The 26,155-nt window shown below is 36.2% G+C and overlaps 1 protein-coding gene across 6 annotated transcripts in view; it reads left to right on the top strand.

The window, feature by feature from the left end:
• FANCC (FA complementation group C) overlaps positions 1–26,155 on the top strand; it is a 272,443-nt gene that overhangs the window by 183,429 nt on the left and 62,859 nt on the right. For all 6 annotated transcript variants that reach the window (XM_068553567.1, XM_068553564.1, XM_068553565.1 and 3 more), the window contains 2 exons: positions 5,977–6,090; positions 7,008–7,072. In XM_068553567.1, coding sequence (XP_068409668.1) covers positions 5,977–6,090; positions 7,008–7,072 — 179 coding nt within the window. The remainder of the gene's footprint in view (positions 1–5,976; positions 6,091–7,007; positions 7,073–26,155) is intronic.

Genomic DNA, 26,155 nt, shown 5'->3' with positions numbered 1-26,155 from the left:
CAAGACGGAGCAGATACAATGAGACTAGGACGAGAAAGAACACCTGAAAACAAGGGAAATGGATTTTCCCCTGATTTATTTAAAACGTTTCTTCTCAAAAGTTCACTCATGGTATAAGCAGTTTTAAGTGGCTTTTCAAACATTAGCAGAGTTCTTCAAACTCGTACATGAATCAAAATTGGGCTTAAAATGTTTTATGCACAGCTGTGTTGGTTCCTGCACTTTCCACGCTTGAAGGATTTTAGATCACTAGTCAGCGTGTTGCATTTGCATGTTTTCTTTATGCCTTTCAAATCGGAGCCTATTCATATACATGCACATCTTTTTGTAGATAATGATTTATGTATTTAGAAGCTCACTTCCTCATAAGTAAAATGAGGGGGTTGGAGTAGAAGATTTCCAAGATTGCTTTGTCAGCATTTTAAAATGAGTCAATTATCTTGTGACTGTAGGAATTAATTTTTGTCCAAGGGCCAGTGCCTACAGAATCTTTAATGGTTTTTTCTTTAGAATGTTTGCCACTAGGTGGCAGTAAGAAAAATTATTCTTAGCTATGAGAAGTCCTTATCAATTTTTAAGTTTACTTTAAAAGAGAGATTTGGAGGTCTAAAGTTTAAGGTGTCTGTTTTGAAGTTATGCAACCATAGCCAGGCCTCAGTATGTTGTTTCTAGGACTTATGCTTATTTCATCCAGGGATAAAACTCTTGTGTCCCTTCATAGCAATTTGTATTAGGGAATTATGAGAAAAAAACACATAAGTTAAAGCGCGTAATTGCATTTTACAAAACATTTTTTTATGATAAAAAGTAAGATGATAATTGTAGAAACTTTGGAAATACAAGCAGTATAAAGAAGAAATTTTAAATCACTCCCAGAAATAATATATGTTAACTGTCATGTTTCTTCCTAGTATATTTTTGCATACAAAATTAATATCACATTGAATATACAGTTTTTACACCTTGATTTTCAAATTAATGTTACATTGTCTTTTCCTATGTCATTAAATATCTTTTTTACAATGTGATTCATGCTGTTGGATAAACCATGATGGATTCAACCAATCCAATGTTGTTGGGTGCTTTGGTTGCTTCTAGTTTTTCACTGTTATAAGTAATACTGTCATGAACTTAAATCTTTCCTTAGGATATATTTTTGGAAATCAAATTACTGGATAAAAGGATATGAATTTCAATGCTTTGGTTACATATTATCAAGTGACTTCCCAGGAAGGCTTTACAAATTTGTGCTCCCAGGACTTCCCTGGTGACGCAGTGGTTAAGAATCCGCCTACCAGTGAAGGGGACACGGGTTCGAGCCCTGGTCTGGGAAGATCCCACATGCCGTGGAGCAACTAAGCCCATGTGCCACAACTGCTGAAGCCCGCGTGCCCTAGAGCCTGTGCTCCGCAGCAAGAGAAGCCACCTCGATGAGAAGCCCGCACACCACAACGGAAGAGTAACCCCCACTCGTCGCAACTAGAGAAAACCCACACGCAGCAACGAAGACCCAACGCAGCCAAAAATAAATAAGTAAATAAGTAAATAAAAAATAAATTTATTTATTTAAAAAAAAATTTGTGCATCCAACAGCAATGGAGTGCCCCTTACCACATCCTTGCCAACACTGAGTATTAAGGTATAGGGTTGTTTTTCTTTTTCTTTTTTAAACAGAGCAAGAGGTAGGGTGGGGAACTAATCTTTATAGCATTTGATTTTTAAAAAAATCAGTTTCTAACCATATCATTTTGGGAATTTAAGCCAAGAGAGGTCTGCCAGTTAAGTTATTTTCGTCTTTCCAAGACCTTAAGCATTATAGTCAGCTTGTATAATGCAGGTGTTGTGAATACTATCGAGGAAACTGTTTATGGCTATTTTAAACATTACTCAGGAATTATTTACAGTCCCTGATTGCACCTTCTGAATCTATTGAGTGTCCTAGATTTTTTTTTTTTTAACTTTCATTGGCTCAGCTACCGGAGTAACCCATGCAGTTTTGGGGAGACAGCCTCCATGCCTTGGTCCAGCACCCAGCATGTGAGTGCTTCTGGGCAGCACTGGATTACAAGGGAAAGCCTTTACATGGTTTTCCTTAAGACCTACAATCTTAGCTGATCCTTAACTGTTACCGGGTTGAAACTGGTTTTCTTCTATTGTGCATACAGTGTGTTACTTTCTATCTCAACTGGGTCTGTAGTACTTCATGCTTTAATTTTTAAAAGTCAATCAAAAAAAAAAAAAAAGTCAATCAAGTGAATTATGATGGCAGCCACCGGTTTCTAGGTGGCTTAATTGAAACTTTGCTTAATTGAATTGTATTAAAAACTGAATTTATGGGACTTTAAGTGATATGCCATACTTAGAGAATGTAGCCCAGTGCTTCACTCATGGTAAGCACTCAAAAAACTTTGGTTGTTATAATTGTTAGAATTCCCTCAAGAAGCAACACTTAACCAGGTAAATGGACTAGAACATACTAAAATCTTGGGGGACCAAAGAGCCTTCAGGGCCCCAAACAAGCTAGTGAGGGAAAGTCAGCCCTAGGCAAGGGCTGCAAAACCAGTGGGGCCAGGTTCATCCTTTGGAGAGAAGTTTGGGCTTCACCATAAGAGTTATTGGGAGTCTTAAGCTGAATACCAATCAGATTTGCATTGTTAACCTATTCTAGCTGCTTCATGGAGAATGCATACAGGGAGATTCCCTACAAGGTTTGGCCACAGAGTAGGTAACCAGCCTTGGGCATGTTACTTACTTTCAGTGTGTCTCAGTTTCCTCATCTATAACACATTTAATAGTAGCACTTACCCCATAGGCTGTGGGGATTAAATGAGTTGATATTGATAGAACAGCTCCCAGCATATAAGTGCTTTAAATGTTTGTTAAATAGAATGCCAGAAGTCTGGTAGCAGAAAGTTAAGCAGTTCCAGTGCTGCCCTCCCTCCATCTAACATCAGACTGACCTCCTCTGTGAAAAACCCAGACTGCTCCTGACTCTGAACCATTGGCTGCCTCGTTTCCAAATAAGGAAACTGGGCTTCCTCCCTCCCCCTGCCTGGTCTGGTGTGGGCACCTCTACATGGATGCGGCATATGGTTGGCCAAGCCTGGACTTTCCTTCACCAGAACACCTACATTGCACCCCACACAGGGAGTCAGGTCCCACTTGCTGAGAGCACCATGTGTGCTCCTTGCTGTGGTGAACGAAGCAGAATCCACCAGTAAACACCGCCTCTCAAAGGATGGTACATTGGCTGTAATTTACTTCTCCTGGCTCTGCCAACCTAACCACAACTGCTTGATCTCACCCAGATTGCACTTAGTGTTTGAAAATAACTGGGAGATGAACTCTCCTGGGGCTATTGTCAGCTCCTGTTTGCTTTCTGTATTTATAAAGGACAGCTTTGAACTGAAAGGAAAAAAAGGCCAATACATGCAGGTAGCTTCCATCCAGACTTTTCTTCACTCTAGAAGGAGCCTTTTCATTATCTTATACCTTATTAAAAAGTTCACTTTAACTCTGTAAATTTTCTGTTTTTCTCCTTCTCCAGTTGTTTCATTTTTTGTGAATCACATTATGCATGTGGCTGGGCCTTTTTTTGTTGTTGTTTAAATCATGAATATCTTCTACTGAGTAGTAATATTTCAAAGTTACTTTGTTAGCTTGCTATAAACTCTTATAATTTGAAAACAGTAAATGGGATCTCATGTAAGGACAGCAGGTTTCAATCTCTATTACTTAGTAGTGTTGCCTGGAGTTCTGTTTTGAGGATACTGAGGCAAGTCTGAGCTCACAGGGAGAAAGTACCATGGTCCACACGAAAGGGTGCACACCAGATTGGGGTAGATTTTTCCCCAGGGGGAAGGACTGCTGTAGAATTGTGGTGGGGAAAAGGAGAGATGGCACAGAAGTCTTCCTTGGTGTTTCTAATGCTTTATTAAGTTACATGGTGGGCAAAATCTGTCATTTTATATCTTTTGAATATGTGAAATAGTTTATGATAGAGTTGAAAAGAGTGACATGATGGATTAGTGATATATGCCCTTTTGTGTTAACTGGTGTGTTTGTTGCCCCAGCCTCGTGGGGCCTACCCGTGACTGAAGTGATGCATAGCCTCTTCCCTAGATTTGACTGCCTTAAGTATTTGTGTATGAACTCACACACATTTATACAAATTCATTTTATCTTGTAATGTGTACTCACAAAATGCAGTACAAGACTTTAAAAAAAGAATTAAAATGACTGTCGGCTGGCTAATGAGTATACAAAAAACCACTGGGTTTTATACACTTAAAGGGGTGAATTTTATGGTATAAGAATTATATCTCAATAAAGCTGTTGTTAAAACATAAAATATTTCCAAATAACACTTTTCAGAAAGTAAAGATATTTTTCCTGATTAAAAAGTAGTACAAACAAATATACGAAACTGGAAAGTGTACTGAAGTAGAAAGAAGAAAAAAGATATAAACCCGTACTAGCACCATCCCAGAGACTGTTAACATTTGCTGATATTTTCTTCCATTATTTTTTCATTCCCATGTCTGGATTGTTTTTATATTGATAAGATCATTTCTGTATATACAATTTTGCATCTTCCTTTCTTCATTTAACATTATAACCATTTAAAATGCTGTCATAAATTCTTTATAAGCATTTTAATGGCTTACAGTGAGCCATGGTATTGAGGGTATTATAAATTAATCATTCCCTGCTGTTAGACATTTTTTACTATGAGAAATTACACTGTAGTGAACATCTTTGAGCATAATCCCCATCATGATATTTGGATTTATTTCCTTAAATGTATGTTAAAAGTTCTGAATGCTTTTAAAACCTTTAATATACATTCTCAAGTTGTTTTCTATAAAGTACGCCTCTACCAACCTATCAGGTGTCTTCATGTTACAAATATCTAGGCAGACATAGCCCTGGCAGTCCAAGCTTGGGCGTGGGTATGGTTTGTGTTACACTTGCTTACACTCTATAGGTGCCTTCGTGCAGTTCACAGTAGCAGTGATGTGTGGATCCCATTTGTATTTTTCCAAAAGCTCACACAGAGTACCTGTTTCAGAGAACCCAGATTAGCATTAGGTATTCATGTCTTTAAAACTCTTTAATTCATTTAGTGGAAAATGTTATGTTGATATTTAAATTTGCCTTTTGGTTATGAGGCTGAACATTTATCCATGTGTTTCTTGGGCATTTGTGTTTTGTTTTAGGAATTATCTGTTCATACTCCTTTTTTATGCTCTTAGTATTTGTCATATGGTATTTTGCACACTAATTTGATTACATATGTCTGTATTATTTGTTGTTAATATTCTTCATAGTTTTGTGCTTATATTATTCGCTGGAAAACACAAGAGTTTTTTTGTTTTTTAATTTAGAACGATCAGTGATTTGCTCCCTTGATTTTCAGTTTACAAAGTTCTTCCCCATTCAGACATGTGAAAAGTACTTGTATTTTCTTCTTGTTTATTATTTTATTTCAGTTTTACATTGATCTCTTTAATTTACAGTAAATTCAAGTATATTTTGATAAATAACGTAAGGTGAGAATCTAATTTTCTTCAAATAGTTTTCCAAGCACCATTTATTGCATAATCTTTCCTTTGTGATTTGTGGTATGTTCCTTGTTATGTATTAAATTATCATCTCTACTCTGATAAAAATATTTTCCTGAGTTTGAAAACAGTAAAGATCACATTTTTAATATGGTTAAAGCACTGTTCATTAGTTACACATTTTTTTCACTGTTAGTATTTGTTTAAATTTACTTAATGTAATAATTTTATCACTAACTTATTTCTTCTTTATATCTGAATCAAAGTGACCTGGGTTATTTGGACAAATTAAGATTATTCATTTCATAGAGACCCACCCCATTTACAAATGACCCAGATTCTAGGCATTATATATAATGGGGACTTACATTCACTTTTAAGATCTTTTTCTCTTTCTGTTTATGTTTTTTAGGGGTTGTTATCTCATATACTTTCCACATTCAGATCTGATATAAAAGAAGTTGATCTTTTTACTCAAGTTCTTGGGTATGCACCCACAGATTACTATCCTGGTTTACTTAAAAATGTGAGTATTTTTAATTTATTAGTATTGAAATTTTCGTTGCTTAATGTACCATCTGCAAAAAAGGTAAACGGAAATATTTCACTTCTCCAGGAGAGATGTTTAACTTTTCTATGTTTATCTCTTCTTACCTTGGGCGGACTTATGGCCATGTAAGGAAAAAATGTGAGATGGGAGATTATGAGAAAGAAGAAGGAAACCAGGAGAGGTTATTCTAAATCAACCAACCTCTCTGTCCCTTAACACATACATCTCATTTATACTCTCAAAGATTTTTGGGAGAAAAGATTTCCTTAACCAATATAAACACAGCCTTTTACTGTTGGACAAATTTCATATTTAAAAATAAGCTGATAGGAATTTTATGTTAAAGCAAAATATTCAATAAATAACAATCTTGTAAATAGTATTATATATTTACATCTTAGTATTAAAGCTGTGATTTCGTCTACCTTAAATTTTAGCCAAATTCAAGAAATTTTAACTTATGGTCTTAACATAGCTCTTCTAAAAAATGTTATGAGATTTTTAATGTTTATTAACTATTCCTGTCTTTTGGAAGCTTTATACATGAATAGCATTTTAAAAGAATAAAGAACTAAGTTAAGAAAGAAAAAAAAGTAAGCTAACTCTAACATGGTTTTATTTTTAATAGGTTTGGTTTTAATTTGGGGGAAATCAATGACTTGTCTATTACTCATTTGCTTACATCAGAATATGGAGTAACAGACATTAAATATAAAATCCAAGTTATTAGTAAATGTGACTTGGCACTGCTTTGACAAAGTAAGACAAGGAAAGGATTGGTGGGGGAAGAGAGTAGGGAATCTCAACGGAAATATCACTCACATCAAGAAAAATAGAACTGATGTAATCCTGTTTGCAGCGTGAGTTAACCTGCAACTGATTTTGTTTTACAGATGGTTTTATCATTAGTGTCTGAACTCAGAGAGAATCATCTTAATGGATTTAACACTCAAAGGCGGTAGGTGTTAAACTAAACGTCCCTATTCTCAAGTTTCAAAATGTATCAGTTTGGTTATGAGAGAAAAATTTTATAATTCTTAGGAAATGCATGTTCATAGTTATGGTTGTATTCTATGTGGAGAGATTATTTTCAGGGGATACATGGCAAATTGGTAAGTTTTACAAATTTTCTTTTTTTAATTACTGTTCTCTCAACTCTCAGGTCAGTAAGTAGATCATGCAATGACTCTTGGGCACCCATTGAGTAAAAAGCCCCACATATGCAGTATGGAACACAAAAGGAAGAAGTGTGCAGCTCAGTGTGAGTGTGTATCGTTCAGACACACACATACACGATCAGAATATTTACAAGGCAATAGATATTTGATGTACACAAATAACCTGTTTTAAGAAACATAATATTCCAAAATCTAGACTAAACAAATCAAACAGATTCAGACAAATTAAAAGTCAGTTAATCATATTACAAAATGTTTCTTCACTATATGAAGGAATTCAAAGTTGTTTTTATTGGTGAGCATTTCATTTTTAACAACTCAGTAAGAGGATCTGGGGGCCAAAGAAATTTGTGGCTTTTTTTTTTTTGTAAAGCTATTGGCAATTAAAGCTCTATCAGAAATGGTCTTTGCCGTCAGCCTTTAGGAATCCTTTGCATTTAGCACCTTAAAATAAACTATGAAACTCTTATATGAAAACACTGGAGAAAATCTTCATGACATTAGATTTGGCAGGGATTTTTGGAATATGACACCAAAAGCAGAAGAAACAAAGCAAAAGTAGATAAATTGGATTTCATTAATATTAAGACAACACCTACTAAGTGAGTGAAAACATTTGGGAATGATATATCAGATAAGGGACTAATATCCAGACTATATAAAGAACTCCTAAACCTCAACAAAAAGAAAAAACTCAGTTCAAAAATGGGTAAGAGACTTGACTAGACAGTCCTCCAAAGATGTACAACTATCCAATAAGCACATTAAAAAATGTTTAAAATTACCAATTATAGAAATGCAAATTAAAATCACAGTGGTATACCACAACATACCTAGTAGGATGGCTATAATTTAAAAACTGAACAAACAAAATGGAAAATGACAAATGTTGGCAACGATGTAGAGAAAGTAAAACCCTTATACATTGCTGATGAGAATGTAAAATGGTGCAGCCCTTGTGGAAAACAGTTTGGCAGTTCCTCAAAAAGTTAAGCATAGCATTTCCATAAGTCCTAGCAATTCCACTCTTTGGTGTATATTCCAAAAAGTTGAAAACAGGGATTTGAACAGATACCTGTAAACCAATGTTCATAGCAGCATTGTTCACAATAGCCAAAAGGTGGAAACAACCAAGTGCCCATCAACAGGTGAACAGATAAACAAAATGTGGTATATAAATATAAAAGAATACTATTCAGTCATAAAAAAGAAAACAATTTTTACATATGCAAGAACGTGGATGGACCTTGGAAACATCATGCTTTGTGAAATAAGCCAGCCACAGAAGGACAAATATTCTATGATTCCACTTATATAAGGTACCTAGAATAAGCAAAGTCATAGAGGTAGGAAACAGAATAGAGGTTATCAGGGGCTTGAGGGAATGGATTTATTGTTTCATAGGTACATAGTTAATGTTGGAGATGATTAAAACTTTGGGTATAGACTGTGGTGACAGAAGGTGAATGTATTTAATACCATGGAATGGTTACCACTTATAAATGGTTAAAATGATAACTATTATGTGTGTTTTACCACAATAAAAAAAAAAATTAAACAAGAAAAAAAACCAAATGTGATACCACTATACAATCCCTCAAATGACTAAAATTTAAAACACTCACATTATGTGTTGGAAAGGATATGGAACTACTGGATTTCTCAGACACTGTTTTTAAGAATGTGAAGTGGGGTGACTACTTTGGTAAACAGTGTGGCGGTTTACTGTAAAGTTAAACATACACTTACCACTGAGCCCACCAATTCCACTCTTGAGTATTGTCATGACAAATGAAAATATAAGTATTCACAAATATTTCTATATATTCATAGCTGCTTTATTTGTAATAGTTCAAAACCAGAAACAATCCAAAGGACCATCTGCAAGTGAATGCATAAACAAATAAAAAATTATCTTTTACCACTTTTTAAAAAATGAAAAGACAGGTCATAGACTGTGAGAAAGTATTTTCAAATCATACATCTGATAAAGGGCTCATACCCAGAATATACAAAGATCCCAGTAATAAGACAAATAACCCTGTTATGAAATAGGCAAAAGATTGGAATACATGTCACCAAAAATATATATACAAATGGCTAATAAGCACACAAATGCTTGTATATGAATGTTCAAAGTGGCATTATTCATAGTAGACAAAAAATGGAAGCAACCCAAATATCCATCAACTCATGAATGGATAAACAAAATATAGTATGTCCATACAATAGAATACTATTCCTCAGTAAAAAAGGAACAGTCTCCTGATTCATGCTATAATATGTGTGAACTTCAAAAACATAATGCTTAGTGAAAGAAGCCAGTCATGAAAGACCACACATTGTATGATTCCATGCTTATAGAATGTCCAGAATAGACAAATCATACTATAGAGACAGAAAGTAGATTAGTTGTTGCCTGGGACTAGAGGTAGATACAGGGATTTCCTGCAGATGAGCACAAAAGATCTTGAAGTGATGGAAATGTCCTGAAAGTGGATGATGATGATGATGATGATGGTTGTCCAAGTCAGTAATTTGTTAAAAATCTTTGAATTGTACATTTCAAATAGGTGCATTTTGTGGTATATAAAGTATACCTTAAAAAGTAATAAGAAGAGCCCGTAGGGTGCATGGAAAGCACTTACCATCATTTACACGTCAGGTAAAGACTTTGATTTAGCCTTGAGGTGAATGTTGAATAATGGATCTTTTAAATAATAGAGTTAAAAATTACTGAAGGGGACTTCAAAAATCAATAAGATGCAATGTGTACATACACCCCACACCAAACTCCCAATGTAGGTAAAGTTGATTTCTTAAAATTCAGCTAAGAATAAATAAAAACAAAAACAAAAAAAGCTGTTAACAAATAGAAACGAGCAGCCAGACGTAGAAGATATTTGCAACTTGTAAAACAGACAAAGGACTAGTATGCAAACTATAGAAATGCCTCCTGCAAATCACTCATAAAGAGGCAAACACTCCAGTATGGAAATGGACAAGCTATATAAGCAGGTCATTACCAAAAGAGGAAAACTGAATAAATAATAAACATTTAAAAAATTCTTGAGGAGTGATGTCAGCAAGATAGAATAGGAAGCCCTAGTCCTGTTCCTCCACAGAGACACTAACTTAAAAATAGTGTATGACCCAAAGAGACTTTATGAGACTTCAGAAATCAATTACAAAGTCACAATACCCCTGGCAAACTCAAAGTCAAGCATAGCCATATCGAAACGGGTAAGAAAGCCATTTCATATCAACCACAGTAGCCCCTCCCCTAAGCTGGCCTGGCTTGGGAGGATTGGGAGGAAAAGTCCAGCTTGAAGTATCCCCCTTGGGAGGGAAAGACTGGAATGTGTCCAGTGTTCTAACTTTTGGGGGGCTACCTGAGGGACTGCTATCTGTCCTTCCTGACTCTGACCACTGACAGGGAATCGGCATACTTTCAATTGCTGGAGACCATGGAGAGTTAAAGAGAGCTCAGCTGCTCTTTGCAGCAACAGAGAACTGGCAGTGCCACAGACAGGTTGGCTCAGGTCAGCATGATTAGGACAAAGTACCCAACTCACAGCTTCTCTTTTGGGGTGGGGGTGGGGAGAAGAGTGGAATGTGCATACAATGTTACAACTTTTAAAGGGGCTACCCTAGTGATTAATTTCTGTCTCCCCTGACTTGAGGCAGTAACAGAACCAGCATACTTTGGATGCCTGGGGGGCTGGAGAGAACAAAAGAGCTTAGTGGCTTGTTGCAGCATCAGAGAACCTGTGGTACCACAGATAAACACTAGAGGGAGGAAGAGATTATAAACTCCTGAAAAAGAAACTGGCAAAGCTCTAACTGGGAAATTATGTGCCTAGGCCCAGAGAAGATGCATCCCCAGAAAATGTTTGAAGGACCCACAGGTTCTCTAGCCAGGTTGATTGTGAAAGTCTTCTGTACAAAGCCAGTCTGTAAAGGCTGGGAGAGGTGACTGTTTCTTCAAATTCACAAAACAGAAAGAAATAATAAGGCACACAAAGAAACAGGAAAACGTGGCCCAATCAAAGGAATAAAAATAATCTCTACAAACCTACCCTAAAGAAATGGAGGTCTATGAATTACCTGGCAAAGAACTCAAAATAATCATTCTACATAAGCTCAATGCACTGCAGTAGAATACAGATAAACAACTAAACAAAATCAGAAAAATCATGCATGAACAAAATGGGACTATCAACAAAGAGATAGAAATTATTGAGAAACAACCAAATGGATATTCTGGAGCTGAAGAATACAATGATTGAATTGAAAAATTCACTGGAAGAGTTCAACAGTAGACGTGATCAAGCAGTTAACTTGAAGACATGTTATTTGAAATTATTAAATTAGGGGAATGTAAAGAAAAAAGAATAAAGAAAAGTAAATTAAGCCTAAGAACTCATGGGACACCATCAAGTGGACCAATTATATGCATTGTGGGAGTCCTAGAAGGAGAAGAGAGAAAGAAAAGGGCAAAGAGCTTATCAAATCTGAGGAAGGAATTGGACATCCAAATTAAAGAAGCTTAAAGAACTTTAACTAGGATGAGCCGAAAAGGCCCATTCTGAGACATGTTATAATCAAACTGTCAAAAGTCAAAGACAAGAGGTTGGAGGGGGAAAAAAAAGTCAAAGACAGAGAATGTTGACAACAGCAAGAAAAAACAACTCATCACATTCAAGGAAGCTCCCATAAGATTATAAGTGGATTACTCAGCAGAAACATTAAGGCCAGAAGGGAGTGGGATGATATATTCAAAGTGCTAAAAGTAAAAACCTGCCAACCAAGATGATAATATTCTGCCAACTGTCTGTGGCAGGAAGGAGAAATTAAGACCTTCCCAGATGAACAAAAGCTGAGGGAGTTCATCACCACTAGACTTGCTGTAAGAATTGTTAAAGGGAGTTTTCCAAGTTGAAACAAAAGGACTCTAGACAGCAACACAGGAGCATCCCAAGATACAAAATTCTCTGGTAAAAGTAGATATGTAAACAAATACGAAACCATGTAACGGTGGTGCATAAATTACTTTTATTTCTTTTATAAAACTTGAAATATAAAATCAGAAAAAATAACGGTAACTGTAAAACTATGTTAATGGATACAAAATATTAAAAAGGTGTAACTTATGACATCAAAAACATAAAGCAGAGGGAGGAGATATAAAGCAGTAACGTTTTTTTCTGCAACTGAAGTTATCAGTTTAAAATAGATGGTATATATGTATACAGTGGAATACTACTCAGCCACAAAAAACAAAATTTTGCCATTTGCAACATGAATGGACCTGGAGGGCATTGTGCCAAGTGAAATAAGTCAGACAGAGAAAGACAAATACTGTATGATATCACTTATAAGTGGAATCTAAAAAATCAGACAAACTAGTGACTATAACAAAAAGGAAACAGACTCCCCAGATATAGAGAACAAACTAGTAGTTACCAGTGAGGAGAGGGAAGGTGGAGAGTCAAGATAGAGAGGTACAAACTATTATATATAAAATAAATAAGCTACAAGGATGTATTGTACAACACAGGGAATATAACCAATATTTTATAATAACTATAAATGGAGCATAACCTTTAAAAATTGTGTACAGCTGTAATTTATATAATATTGTACATCAGCTACATCTCAATTTAAGAAAAAGTTAAAAAAATTTTTAAAATAAAATAGATTGCTTTAACCATAAGATATTTAATGTAATCCCCATGGTAACAACAAAGAAAATACCTATAGAAGTTGCACAAAGGAAAATGAGAAGGGAATCAAAGCATATCCCCACCAAAAAAAAAATTTTTTTTCAACAAAACAAAGGAAGGCAACAAGTAAGGAAAAGAGGGACAGAACAACTGCAAGACATACAGAAAACAATGAAATGGCAATAGTAAGTCCTTCTCTGTTAGTAATTACTTTAAATGTAAATGGATTAAACGCTCCGATCAAAAAACATAGAGTTACTAAATGGATAAAAAACAGGGCCAACTATATGCTGTCTACAGGAGACTCATTTTAGATGTAAGGGTATATATAAGCTGAAAGTGAAAAAGATATTCCATGCAAATGGTAACCACAAGAGAGCAGGGGTGACCATACTTATATTAGACAAAGTATAACTTAAGTCAACAACTGTTCCAAGAGACAAAGAAGGACATTATATAATGATGAAGAGGATCAGTTCTCTAGGAAGATATAACAATTATAAATATATATGCACCTAACAGCAGAGCACCAAAATATATGAAGCAAACATTGATTGAAGGGAGAAATAGAAAGCAGGACAATAATAATAGGAGATTTCAATACCCCAGTTTCAATAATGTATAGATCAACCACACCAAAGGTCAATAAGGAAACAGAGGATTTGAAAAACATCATAAATGAACTGGACCTTATAGTTATATGTAGAACACTCTATAATAGCAGAATGTACATTATTCTCAAGCACACACAGAAATTCTCCAGGATAGATCATGTTAGGCCACAGAACAAGTCCTAACAAATTCAAGATTGAAATCATACCAAATACCTTTTCTAATCATGATGGTATGAAACTAACAATCAGTGACAGGAGGAAAACTGGGAAATTCACAAATATGTGCAAATTAAACAGTATGCTATTGAAAAATTAATGGGTCAAATAAGAAATCACAAGGGAAATTAGAAAATATCTTGAGACAAATGGAAACAAAAACGCAATATACCAAAAATTATAGGATGCAGGAAAAGCATTATTAAGAGGGAAGTATCTAGTGGTAAATGCCTTCATTAAAAAAGAAGAGGGGACTTCCCTGGTAGTCCAGTGGTTAAGAATCGGTCTTGCACTGCAGGGGATGCCGGTTCGATCCCTGGTCAGGGAACTGAGAACCCACATGCTACAGGACAACTAAGCCCATGCCTCAGCTAATGAGCCTGGGTACTCTAGAGCCCGCGCACCGCAACTAAGACCTGATACAGCAAATAAATAAATAAATATTTTAAAAATAATAAAATAAAATAAAAATAAAAAAGAAGAGATATCTCAAATCAACAACATAATTTTATAACTCAGGGAGCTAGAAGAACAGGCTAAACCCAAAGATACAGCATGAATGAAAAAAAAAAAGATTACAACAGAAATAAACTAAATAGAGAATAGAAAAACAATAGAAAAAAATCAAAGAAACTAGGGTTGGTTTTTTTAAAAGATCAACAAAATTGACAAACCCTTAGCTAGACTAACAAAAATAGAATATTCAAGCAATAAATACCAGAAATGAAAGAGGAGACATTGCAACTGATGCCATAAAAATAGTAAGAGTCATAAAAGAGACTATGAACTTTTTTACACCAATGAATTGAATTACCTAGAAGAAATGGGTAAATTTTTATAAACATACAACCTATTAATACTGAATTATAAACTTAAAAATCTGAACAGATCTATAACTAGTAAGGAGATAGAATCAGTAATCAAAAACCTCTCAACAAAGACAAGTCTAGGACCAGATAACTTCACTGGAGAATTCTACTAAACATTTAAAGAAGAATTAATACCAGTCCTTCCCAAAACTCTTTCAAAAAGTTAGAGAAGGGAATACTTCAATATTCATTTTATGGAGCCAGCCCTGATATCAAAATCATACAAATATACCACAAGAAAAGAAAACCAAGACCAATATCCCTGATGAATATTGATGCAAAAATCCTCAACAAAATACTAGCAAAAGAAACTCAACAACACATTAAAAACTGATGCAGCATGACCAAGTGGGATTTATTCCTAGCATGCAAGGATGGTTCAACATACAAAAATTAATCAATGTAATACACCATATTAACAGAATGATGGACAAAGCCACACAATAATTTCCATTGATATAGAAAAATTATTTGATAAAATTCAATACCCTTTCATGATAAGAACATTCAACAGACTAGGAACAAGGGAACTACCTCAACCATAATAAAGACCATATGTAAAGGGCCCACAGCTAACATCAGACTCACTGGTGAAAGATTGAAAGCTGTTTTTTGAAAACCAGGAAGCAAAGATACCCTGTCTCACCACTTGTTTTCAACATAGTACTGAAGTCTTGGCCAGAGCAATTAGGCAAGACAAAGAAATAAAAGCCATTCAAGTATAAAAGGAAAAAGTAAAATGATCTATGTTCATAGATGACATGATCTTATATGCAGAAAACCCTAAAGACTCCACAAGAAAACGGTTAGAGCTAAAAAATGAATTCAGCAAAGTTACAGGACACAGAATCAACACTCAAAAATCAGTTTTGGGCTTCCCTGGTGGCACAGTGGTTGAGAATCTGCCTGCCAATGCAGGGGACACGGGTTCGAGCCCTGGTCTGGGAAGATCCCACATGCTGCGGAGCAACTAGGCCCGTGAGCCACAGCTTCTGAGCCTGCGCGTCTGGAGCCTGTGCTCCGCAACAAGAGAGGCCGCGGTAGTGAGAGGCCCACGCACCGCGATGAAGAGTGGCCCCCGCTTGCCGCAACTAGAGAAAGTCCTCTCACAGAAACGAAGACCCAACACAGCCCAAAATAAATTAATTAATTAATTAATTTTAAAAAAAATCAGTTTTGTTTCTATACACTTACAATGAGCAATCCAAAAAGGGAATTTAAAAAACAATCTCATTTACAGTAGCATCAAAAAGAAAAAATGTTTAGGAAAAAACTTAAGGAGGTAAAAGACTTGCACACTGCAAACTATAAAACATTAATGAAAGATATTAAATATGACACAAATAAATGGTAAGGCATCCTGTGTTCATGTATTAGAAGACTCCATATTGTTAAAATATCCATACAACCCAATCAGTCTATAGGTGTGATGCAATTCTGTCAAAATCCAAATGGCATTCTTCTTTCGCAGAAATAGAAAAACATCCTAAAATTCATATAGCATCTCAAAGGACTCCAAATAACTGAAACAATCTTGAAAAGAAAAACAAAACTAGAGCCTTCATACTCCATGATTTCAAAACTACATTCATCAAAACAATTTGCTACTGGCATAAAGCCAGACATGTAGACCCATGGAACAGACTAGCAGTGAAGTTGCAAAAAGATACCTGTAATATGTCATTACTTACATAAAATTTCAAAGCACTCAAAACAATACTTACATATAAAGTAAAAGTGTTAAAACTATTCAGAAATGATCTGCACCATTTTAGGGGAGTGCTAACTCCTGGAAGAGGAAATGGGATGAGAAGAAAGGTGTTCCAACTGTAATTGAAACATCTTATTTCTTAAAACATCAAATATAAATATTAATAAAATGTTAGCATTGTAAGATCTGGGCAGTGGGTATACAGTTGATGTTTCATAATTCTCTATGTTTTTGTATACGTCATAAGTTTTATAATTAAACTTTTAAAAACTAAAATGCAGTGTTACCTAGTAAAATGCTAAAAATTAGATAATATTCAAAATAAAGAAATGATTTCCTGCTTCCAGGTCTTGTTTCCAAAATAGCAGGTGTAGTTCATGAAAAAATAATCATCTTTAATCAGCCTTAGATTGCTTAGTATGTATTCCTCTCTGCAATTTTTCCCCTTTATTTACATATTTTTGCACTCTATCCATTATTTAATTATACTGGTCTCTTCAGACTTTTTTCTCAGAATTATTTGTGCTTTTCATGTTCTCAGTTTTGGACAAGAGAAGACAGCAGTTCAGAAAAGTGTCTAAACTCTGCTGACCACAATCAGGAGAGCCTGCTGGAAGATATTAGCAGATCCTCTCTTTATAGCTGAGGCTCCATTTGTACCAGATTGGGCCATTTTTTGGGGCAGGTTCATTTCCCAATTCATGACTGTTTCTTCATTAAGGATTTTCGTTTTTTAAAAACGAAACAACATGGACAAATTTCCTGGTGCAGAGCAAAGTCCACTGAAGGGAGTCCATGCTGGCACCCCAGCTGGCAGTAGCAGCAAGGATAAAATGGTGATTAATTTGGTTAGTAGTTAAGAGCATTCTTAGTCAAGGCAAATCTGTGATTTAATTAGTAAAATTCTTAACTGAATTTACCAGGAATATGAGATACCTGTGCTAATAGAATGTCCTCTAGACACTGACACATTGATACATTCCTAATTTGCTCTATTGAATGATGTTTTCTATGGAGTTTTTTTTTTTTTTTTCCTTTTTGGAGAGAATTTTAGAATTCAACAAGAGAAACTTCTTGTGGATATTTTTCTGAATGTGTTGTGTTTTTAGGGAAATTCAATCTCTTGGATTAGGTTCATTTATACTTACCAGAAGGTTGAATTTAAAAAGGAATTTGGAACAGTCAGCTCTACCCACCACCAGAGCCTCCCATCAAGCCTCTTAGATAGCCTCAACCACCAGAGGGCAGACAGCAGAAGCAAGAAAAACTACAATCCTGCAGCCTGTGGACCAAAAACCACAGTTACAGAAAGATAGACAAGATGAAAAGGCAGAGGGCTATGTACCAGATGAAGGAACAAGAAAAAACCCCAGAAAAACTACTAAATGAAGTGGAGATAGGCAACCTTCCAGAAAAAGAATTCAGAATAATGATAGTGAAGATGATCCAGGACCTCGGAATAAGAATGGAGGCAAAGATTGAGAAGATGCAAGAAATGATTAACAAAGACCTAGAAGAATTAAAGAACAAACAAACAGAGATGACCAATACAATAACTGAAATGAAAACTACACTAGAAGGAATCAATAGCAGAATAACTGAGGCAGAAGAACGGATAAGTGACCTGGAAGACAGAATGGTGGAATTCACTGCTGCGGAACAGACTAAAGAAAAAAAGAATGAAAAGAAATGAAGACAGCTTAAGAGACCTCTGGGACAACATTAAACGCAACAACATTCGCATTATAGGGGTCCCAGAAGGTGAAGAGAGAGAGAAAGGACCAGAGAAAATATTTGAAGAGATTATAGTCGAAAACTTCCCTAACATGGGAAAGGAAATAGCCACCCAAGTCCAGGAAGCGCAGAGAGTCCCATACAGGATAAACCCAAGGAGAAACACACCGAGACACATAGTAATCAAAGTGGCAAAAATTAAACACAAAGAAAAATTATTGCAAGCAGCAAGGGAAAAACGACAAATAACATACAAGGGAACTCCCATAAGGTTAACAGCTGATTTCTCAGCAGAAACTCTGCAAGCCAGAAGGGAGTGGCATGATATACTTAAAGTGATGAAAGGGAAGAACCTACAACCAAGATGACTCTACCCGGCAAGGATCTCATTTAGATTTGATGGAGAAATCAAAAGCTTTACAGACAAGCAAAAGTTAAGAGAATTCAGCACCACCAAACCAGCTCTACAACAAATGCTAAAGGAACTTCTCTAAGTGGGAAACACAAGAGAAGTAAAGGACCTACAAAAACAAACCCAAAACAATTAAGAAAATGGTCATAGGAACATACATATCGATAATTACCTTAAACGTGAATGGATTAAATGCCCCAACCAAAAGACATAGACTGGCTGAATGGATACAAAAACAAGACCCATATATATGCTGTCTACAAGAGACCCACTTTAGACCTAGGGACACATACAGACTGAAAGTGAGGGGATGGAAAAAGATATTCCATGCAAATGGAAATCAAAAGAAAGCTGGAGTAGCTATACTCATATCAGATAAAATAGACTTTAAAATAAAGAATGTTACAAGAGACAAGGAAGGACAGTACATAATGATCCAGGGATCAATCCAAGAAGAAGATATAACAATTATAAACATATATGCACCCAACATAGGAGCACCTCAATACATAAGGCAACTGCTAACAGCTATAAGAGAGGAAATTGACAGTAACACAATCATAGTGGGGGACTTTAACACCTCACTTACACCAATGGACAGATCATCCAAAATGAAAGTAAATAAGGAAAGAGAAGCTTTAAATGACACAATAGACCAGATAGATTTAATTGATATATATAGGACATTCCATCCAAAAACAGCAGATTACACGTTCTTCTCAAGTGCGCACGGAACATTCTCCAGGATAGATCACATCTTGGGTCACAAATCAAGCCTCAGTAAATTTAAGAAAATTGAAATCATATCAAGCATCTTTTCTGACCACAACGCTATGAGATTAGAAATGAATTACAGGGAAAAAAACGTAAAAAAGACAAACACATGGAGGCTAAACAATACGTTACTAAATAACCAAGAGATCACTGAAGAAATCAAAGGGGAAATAAAAAAATACCTAGAGACAAATGACAATGAAAACACGACGACCCAAAACCTATGGGATGCAGCGAAAGCAGTTCTAAGAGGGAAGTTTATAGCTATACAAGCCTACCTAAAGAAACAAGAAAAATCTCAAATAAACAATCTAACCTTACACCTAAAGAAACTAGAGAAAGAAGAACAAACAAAACCCAAAGTTAACAGAAGGAAAGAAATCATAAAGATCAGAGCAGAAATAAATGAAATAGAAACAAAGAAAACAATAGCAAAGATCAATAAAACTAAAAGTTGGTTCTTTGAGAAGATAAACAAAATTGATAAGCCATTAGCCAGACTCATCAAGAAAAAGAGGGAGAGGACTCAAATCAATAAAATCAGAAATGAAAAAGGAGAAGTTACAACAGACACTGCAGAAATACAAAGCATCCTAAGAGTCTACTACAAGCAACTTTATGCCAATAAAATGGACAACCTGGAAGAAATGGACAAATTTTTAGAAAGGTATAACCTTCCAAGACTGAACCAGGAAGAAACAGAAAATATGAACAGACCAATCACAAGTAATGAAATTGAAACTGCGATTAAAAATCTTCCAACAAACAAAAGTCCAGGACCAGATGGCTTCACAGGTGAATTCTATCAAACATTTAGAGAAGAGTTAACACCTATCCTTCTCAAACTCTTCCAAAAAATTGCAGAGGAAGGAACACTCCCAAACTCATTCTATGAGGCCACCATCACCCTGATACCAAAACCAGACAAAGACACTACAAAAAAAGAAAATTACAGACCAATATCACTGATGAATATAGATGCAAAAATCCTCAACAAAATACTAGCAAACAGAATCCAACAACACATTAAAAGGATCATACACCACGATCAAGTGGGATTTGTCCCAGGGATGCAAGGATTCTTCAATATACGCAAATCAATCAATGTGATACACCATATTAACAAATTGAAGAATAAAAACCATATGATCATCTCAATAGGTGCAGAGAAAGCTTTCGACAAAATTCAACACCCATTTCTGATAAAAACTCTCCAGAAAGTGGGCATAGAGGGAACCTACCTCAACATAATAAAGGCCATATACGACAAACCCACAGCAAACATCATTCTCAATGGGGAAAAACTGAAAGCATTTCCTCTAAGATCAGGAACGAGACAAGGATGTCCACTCTCACCACTATTATTCAACATAGTTCTGGAAGTCCTAGCCACGGCAATCAGAGAAGAAAAAGAAATAAAAGGAATACAAATTGGAAAAGAAGAAGTAAAACTGTCACTGTTTGCGGATGACATGGTACTATACATAGAGAATCCTAAAACTGCCACCAGAAAACTGCTAGAGCTAATTAATGAATATGGTAAAGTTGCAGGATACAAAATTAATGCACAGAAATCTCTTGCATTCCTATACACTAATGATGAAAAATCTGAAAGAGAAATTATGGAAACACTCCCATTTACCATTGCAACAAAAAGAATAAAATACCTAGGAATAAACCTACCTAGGGAGACAAAAGACCTGTATGCAGAAAACTATAAGACACTGATGAAAGAAATTAAAGATGATACCAACAGATGGAGAGATATACCATGTTCTTGGATTGGAAGAATCAACATTGTGAAAATGAGTATACTACCCAAAGCAATCTACAGATTCAATGCGATCCCTATCAAATTACCAATGGCATTTTTTACGGAGCTAGAACAAATCATCTTAAAATTTGTATGGAGACACAAAAGACCCCGAATAGCCAAAGCAGTCTTGAGGCAAAAAAATGGAGCTGGAGGAATCAGACTCCCTGACTTCAGACTCTACTGCAGGGCTACAGTAGTCGAGACGGTATGGTACTGGCACAAAGACAGAAACATGGATCAATGGAACAGGACAGAAAGCCCAGAGATTAACCCACGCACCTATGGTCAACTGGTCTATGACAAAGGAGGCAAGGATGTACAGTGGAGAAAAGACAGTCTCTTCGGTGGGTGGTGCTGGGAGGACTGGATATCTACATGTTGGAGAGTGGAATTGGAATACTCCCTAACACCATACGCAAGGGTAGACTCAGGGTGGATTGGAGACCTAAATATGGGACTGGACGCTGTAGAACTCTTAGAGGAGAGCGTAGGAGGAGCGCTCTTTGACATAAATCACAGCAAGATCTTTTTTGATCCACCTCCTGGAGTGATGGAAATGGGGGCAAGGATAAGCAAATGGGACCTAATGAAACTTCAGGGCTTTTGCACAGCAGGGGAGACCGTAGGCAGGACGAGGGGACGGCCCTCAGAATGGGAGAAAATGTTTGCAGACGAGTCAGCGGACAGGGGATTGATCTCCGAGGTGTATAGGCAGCTCATTCAGCTCAATATTAAAGAAACAAACACCCCAATCCAAAGATGGGCAGAAGACCTAGGTAGGCGTTTCTCCAAAGAGGACATACAGGCGGCCACGAAGCACATGGGGGGATGCTCAACATCACTAATTATTGGAGAGGTGCAAATCGAAACTACAGTGAGGTATCACCTCACTCCTGTTAGAATGGGCATCATCAGAAAATCAACAAACAACAAATGCTGGAGAGGGTGTGGAGAAAGGGGAACCCTCTTGCACTGTTGGTGGGAATGTGGATTGATGCAGCCACTATGGAGAACAATATGGAGGTTCCTTGAGAAACTAGAAATAGAGTTGCCGTGTGACCCAGCGGTCCCACTGCTGGGCGTATACCCGGAGAGGACCGTAGTTCAGAAAGACACATGCACCCGAATGTTCATTGCAGCACTATTTGCAGTGGCCGGGTCATGGAGGCAACCTAGATGCCCATCAACAGACGAACGGATAGAGAAGTTGTGGTGCATATATACAATGGAATATTACTCAGCCATAAAAAGGAACGAAATTGAGTCATTTGTTGAGAAGTGGATGGATCTAGAGACTGTCATACAGAGTGAAGTAAGTCAGAAAGAGAAAAACAAATATCGTATATTAATGCATGTATGTGGAACCTAGAAAAATGGTACAGATGAGCCAGTTTGCAGGGCAGAAGTTGAGACACAGATGTAGAGAATGGACATATGGACACCAAGGGGGGAAAACTGCGGTGGGGTGGGGATGGTGGTGTGCTGAATTGGGCGATTGGGATTGACATGTATACACTGATGTGTATAAAATTGATGCCTAATAAGAACCTGCAGTATAAAACAACAAACAAAACAACTAATACTAAACTTTCATTGGGTTAGGAAATATGTTAATATAAATGTTTCAGACATTACATGAAATTTCTAAAAATCTTATATTTGTATTTGTATGGAAATATGTTAATATAAAGGTTTCAGACATTATATGAAATTTCTAAAAATCTTGTATTTGTATTTGTATGGAAATATGTATGGAAATATGTTAATATAAATGTTTCAGACATTACATGAAATTTCTAAAAATCTTGTATGTTCTGGTATAATGTTATAAGTAATAATCCTAGTTATTACTTTAAAATGTATATCTCAGAAATAACTAATTTTCTTGTCAACTGCAAAAAAAAAAAAAAAAAAGGAATTTGATACCCAACATACTTTTTGAGTCTCATAAAGAGAGAGAGCTTTGAAAACCCTACTTTGAAGACCTAAAACCAGGAAGTTCTCTTCTACCTCCAGAAAAGACCCGGGTCCATAAAACCTTGTGTGAGACTCAGAACTCTTAAGTCTACAGTTCTCTAGTGAATTATAAATTGAACCAAGTGTGTTCTTTTGTCTTGAGTAGGAACTGATCTTGTGAAATCAGTTAGTGGAATGGCATCATGATAATATTTGAAAGAGCTACCAAACATGCTGGAGCCATTACAGTTGTTGCTGTAATAAGTTATTATAATAATTAAAATATGTATCATAATAATGTGTTTGTCCTACTATATATCTGAAGTTATCTGTACATTTTTAATAAAAAAGTTTAATTTGAATACAGCATGGTGGGCAAAACTACTTTCTGATACACTTGAATCCAGATATTCCTATTATTTATGACACTTGAGTTTTATCATTACTTTCCTTCTACTTGTATGGCTTCAAATGTTAAAACAACCAAAAGACTCTCAAACTTAAATCGCTTATAAATGATGCTATACTGCTTTTTTTTTCTGGGGTTTGTTTTTTTATAGAGGGTTTCTACACTTTTTTTCTTTTTGCCACTCGAATGCTTAAAGTTCATTTCAAAAGGTTTGAAAGCCTCATAGAAAATATAGAAATTAATGTAATAACGTCAATGCATAAATTGTCAGTGGAACAAAAGGAGAAATTAGGAAAATCTGTTCGGTTCTTTTTGCATTATTTTTAGACGCCTGATAAACGGTCTTGTCATAGTGCTTTAAATAGAGTTTCACTTGCCACCAAGTAAAATCAACAATCCAATGACAGAATGTTTAGAATCTCTCTTGCTCTTTGCTACAAACTGTCTAGAAGGAGCAACATTGTGGACTTTCTGAGCATGATCAGTTTATCTTGTAGTTCTATGGTTTGCTGCAGATGGTTTGGAAACTTCAGTACAACCACATAGGAAGGATGTCTCCAGCAGTATATGGTTACCATTCAGCCTTCTGTAGTTGAATTCTTGTGCAGAAATCATTTGGAAGTGCTGCTCTGGCAATCAGTCAAGACCTAATGCTTAGTGTAATCCAGTCTGGAAAACATTGCGTAACTCTGGTTCAAGTTGGATCTCTGCTCTCTGGCAAGCTTCTGCCAAAAGAGGGAGCCTTGAAGGCTGTGAGCACTTTGCAGCCCTTCAGAAGATTATCATTTGGCCTGCCTGCATTTTGGTAGAACCAAGAGCTACCTCAGTTTACCTGAGACTTTAGAATTTTTCAGGAAAATTATCTTGGATTATTTTCAGTCTAATGGGAGATACAATCTGCAGCCCATAAGCTTCAGTGCTTGATAAATGCCCTTGGTGCTGAGGTCATCTTTTCCACCCACTCAGTCACCAGTGATAGTCTCTGACTCTCTTCCTTTTTTTTAAGATAATGAGAGAAAAGTTGTACTTATAGGTCTTTTAAAGAGGAGGACTGATGAGTTAAGGCTGTGGAGGCAAGATCACCATCTCTGTCCTCCTATATTTCAGAGTTCTGGGTTTATTATGAGTGCATGTAATTCTCAGGGGTTTTTTTCAATTTCTCAAACATTCATAGAGCCCTTGCTCTATACAAAATATTTCGCTTGCTTCTGTGCAAAATATGCATACAAAAAAGCATCCTACATCACACACAAACACAACTTTCCCTTCTCTTATCCTACCCAGTAAGCTTATATATTCCAAAAATTTAAGGTATTTACAACTCAAGATAAATATGTCTTTTTGTTAACAACTTAGATGATAGACTCAAAAACACATGAAGTAATTTTAGGTCTGAAACCACCTAGACGGTAAGTTAGAGAAAGATGATTGAGCGCTGTGGAAGATAAATGCTGTCGAAGAGACCTCAGTCATTTAGGAAAGTGGTAAAGAGCAAGAAGTGAGTTTCAGAAAGGGTGAATATTTAAAGAGAAAAGACAAACTGTTCGCACAAAAGAAGATATCATTGTGTAGTTCGACAAAAAAATTATGAGAATTTTACTCTTGATTATCAAGAAAATAATACAGCTAAACTAATAATTTGTAGGAATTAATTAATAAAAGTATAAACCTGAAATGCAGTTCTATCATGTTTCCTTAAAGTGTTCAGATTATTGCTAGAGATTGATACCTAGTTCTGGGGACTGCTATTAAAGTGTAGAGCAGTGTTTCTCAAACTTCAATGTGTGTAAGATTCCCCTGGAAAAATGTAAACAGTTTTCTTGGCCTTACTCCCAGGGATGCTGAGACTGCTGATTCCCAGGACCATACTTTGAGTAGCTCTGCAGTAGAGAACTTGGACACATCCTAAAGACTAAGTGCAAGACCTATGACTAATAGCAACTCTAATAATCTAGCCAGGAGATTAAGATGAAAATGTAATTTAAAAAATTAAGTCAAGTGATGAACTAAGCACCTGAATGTCCTAGCATTCTTTTTATGCTTCCAACCTCTAGAAAGTACAGGGAAATTTTAACAATTAAATATATAATATTGTGAAATAAGGGGGGCTTTTGATGACCCACAAACTGTGAGAAAGGCTTAAAATGGTTGGTAGTGGGATATTTTTTAAGGCAAATATCACATCCCAGAAAGCTTGCAAGAGGGTTATTTTGGGGGTGGATTCAAGGAGTAGGAGGGTACATGGCAGCCAACAAGATACCTGTTAAGAGTACTGCAGTAATAGCAGCCAGCTGACTAGTCCCTCATACACTCCTCCAACTCATCCGCTGCCCACAAAAAAGAGACAGCAAAGGTGTCCTGTTTCCCACAAGAATGGGAGAGGAGGCTTCGGAGGAGAACAAGCACCGGATGGCTGTCAACTCCCAGCAGTGTGGGGATGCTGTAACGCCCAGAATGCAGTTTATTGGCAGCCCCGGCCAGCACCGAGTCCTGACCCTTGACCAAGTACTGGAGGCGGGCTGCACTGAACAGAGCACTCACGGAGAGACTAACATGGAACCCCAAATGCCAGAAAGAGCAAATAAACGAAAATCACCAGACATTCATGAAAAGTTGACACCATAAG

The sequence above is a fragment of the Eschrichtius robustus genome, chromosome 10 (assembly GCF_028021215.1).
Source record: "Eschrichtius robustus isolate mEscRob2 chromosome 10, mEscRob2.pri, whole genome shotgun sequence".
NCBI classification, from domain to species: domain Eukaryota; kingdom Metazoa; phylum Chordata; class Mammalia; order Artiodactyla; family Eschrichtiidae; genus Eschrichtius; species Eschrichtius robustus.
The sequence above is the reverse complement of the archived record's forward strand: the minus strand, read 5'-3'. Positions and strand labels throughout refer to the sequence as shown.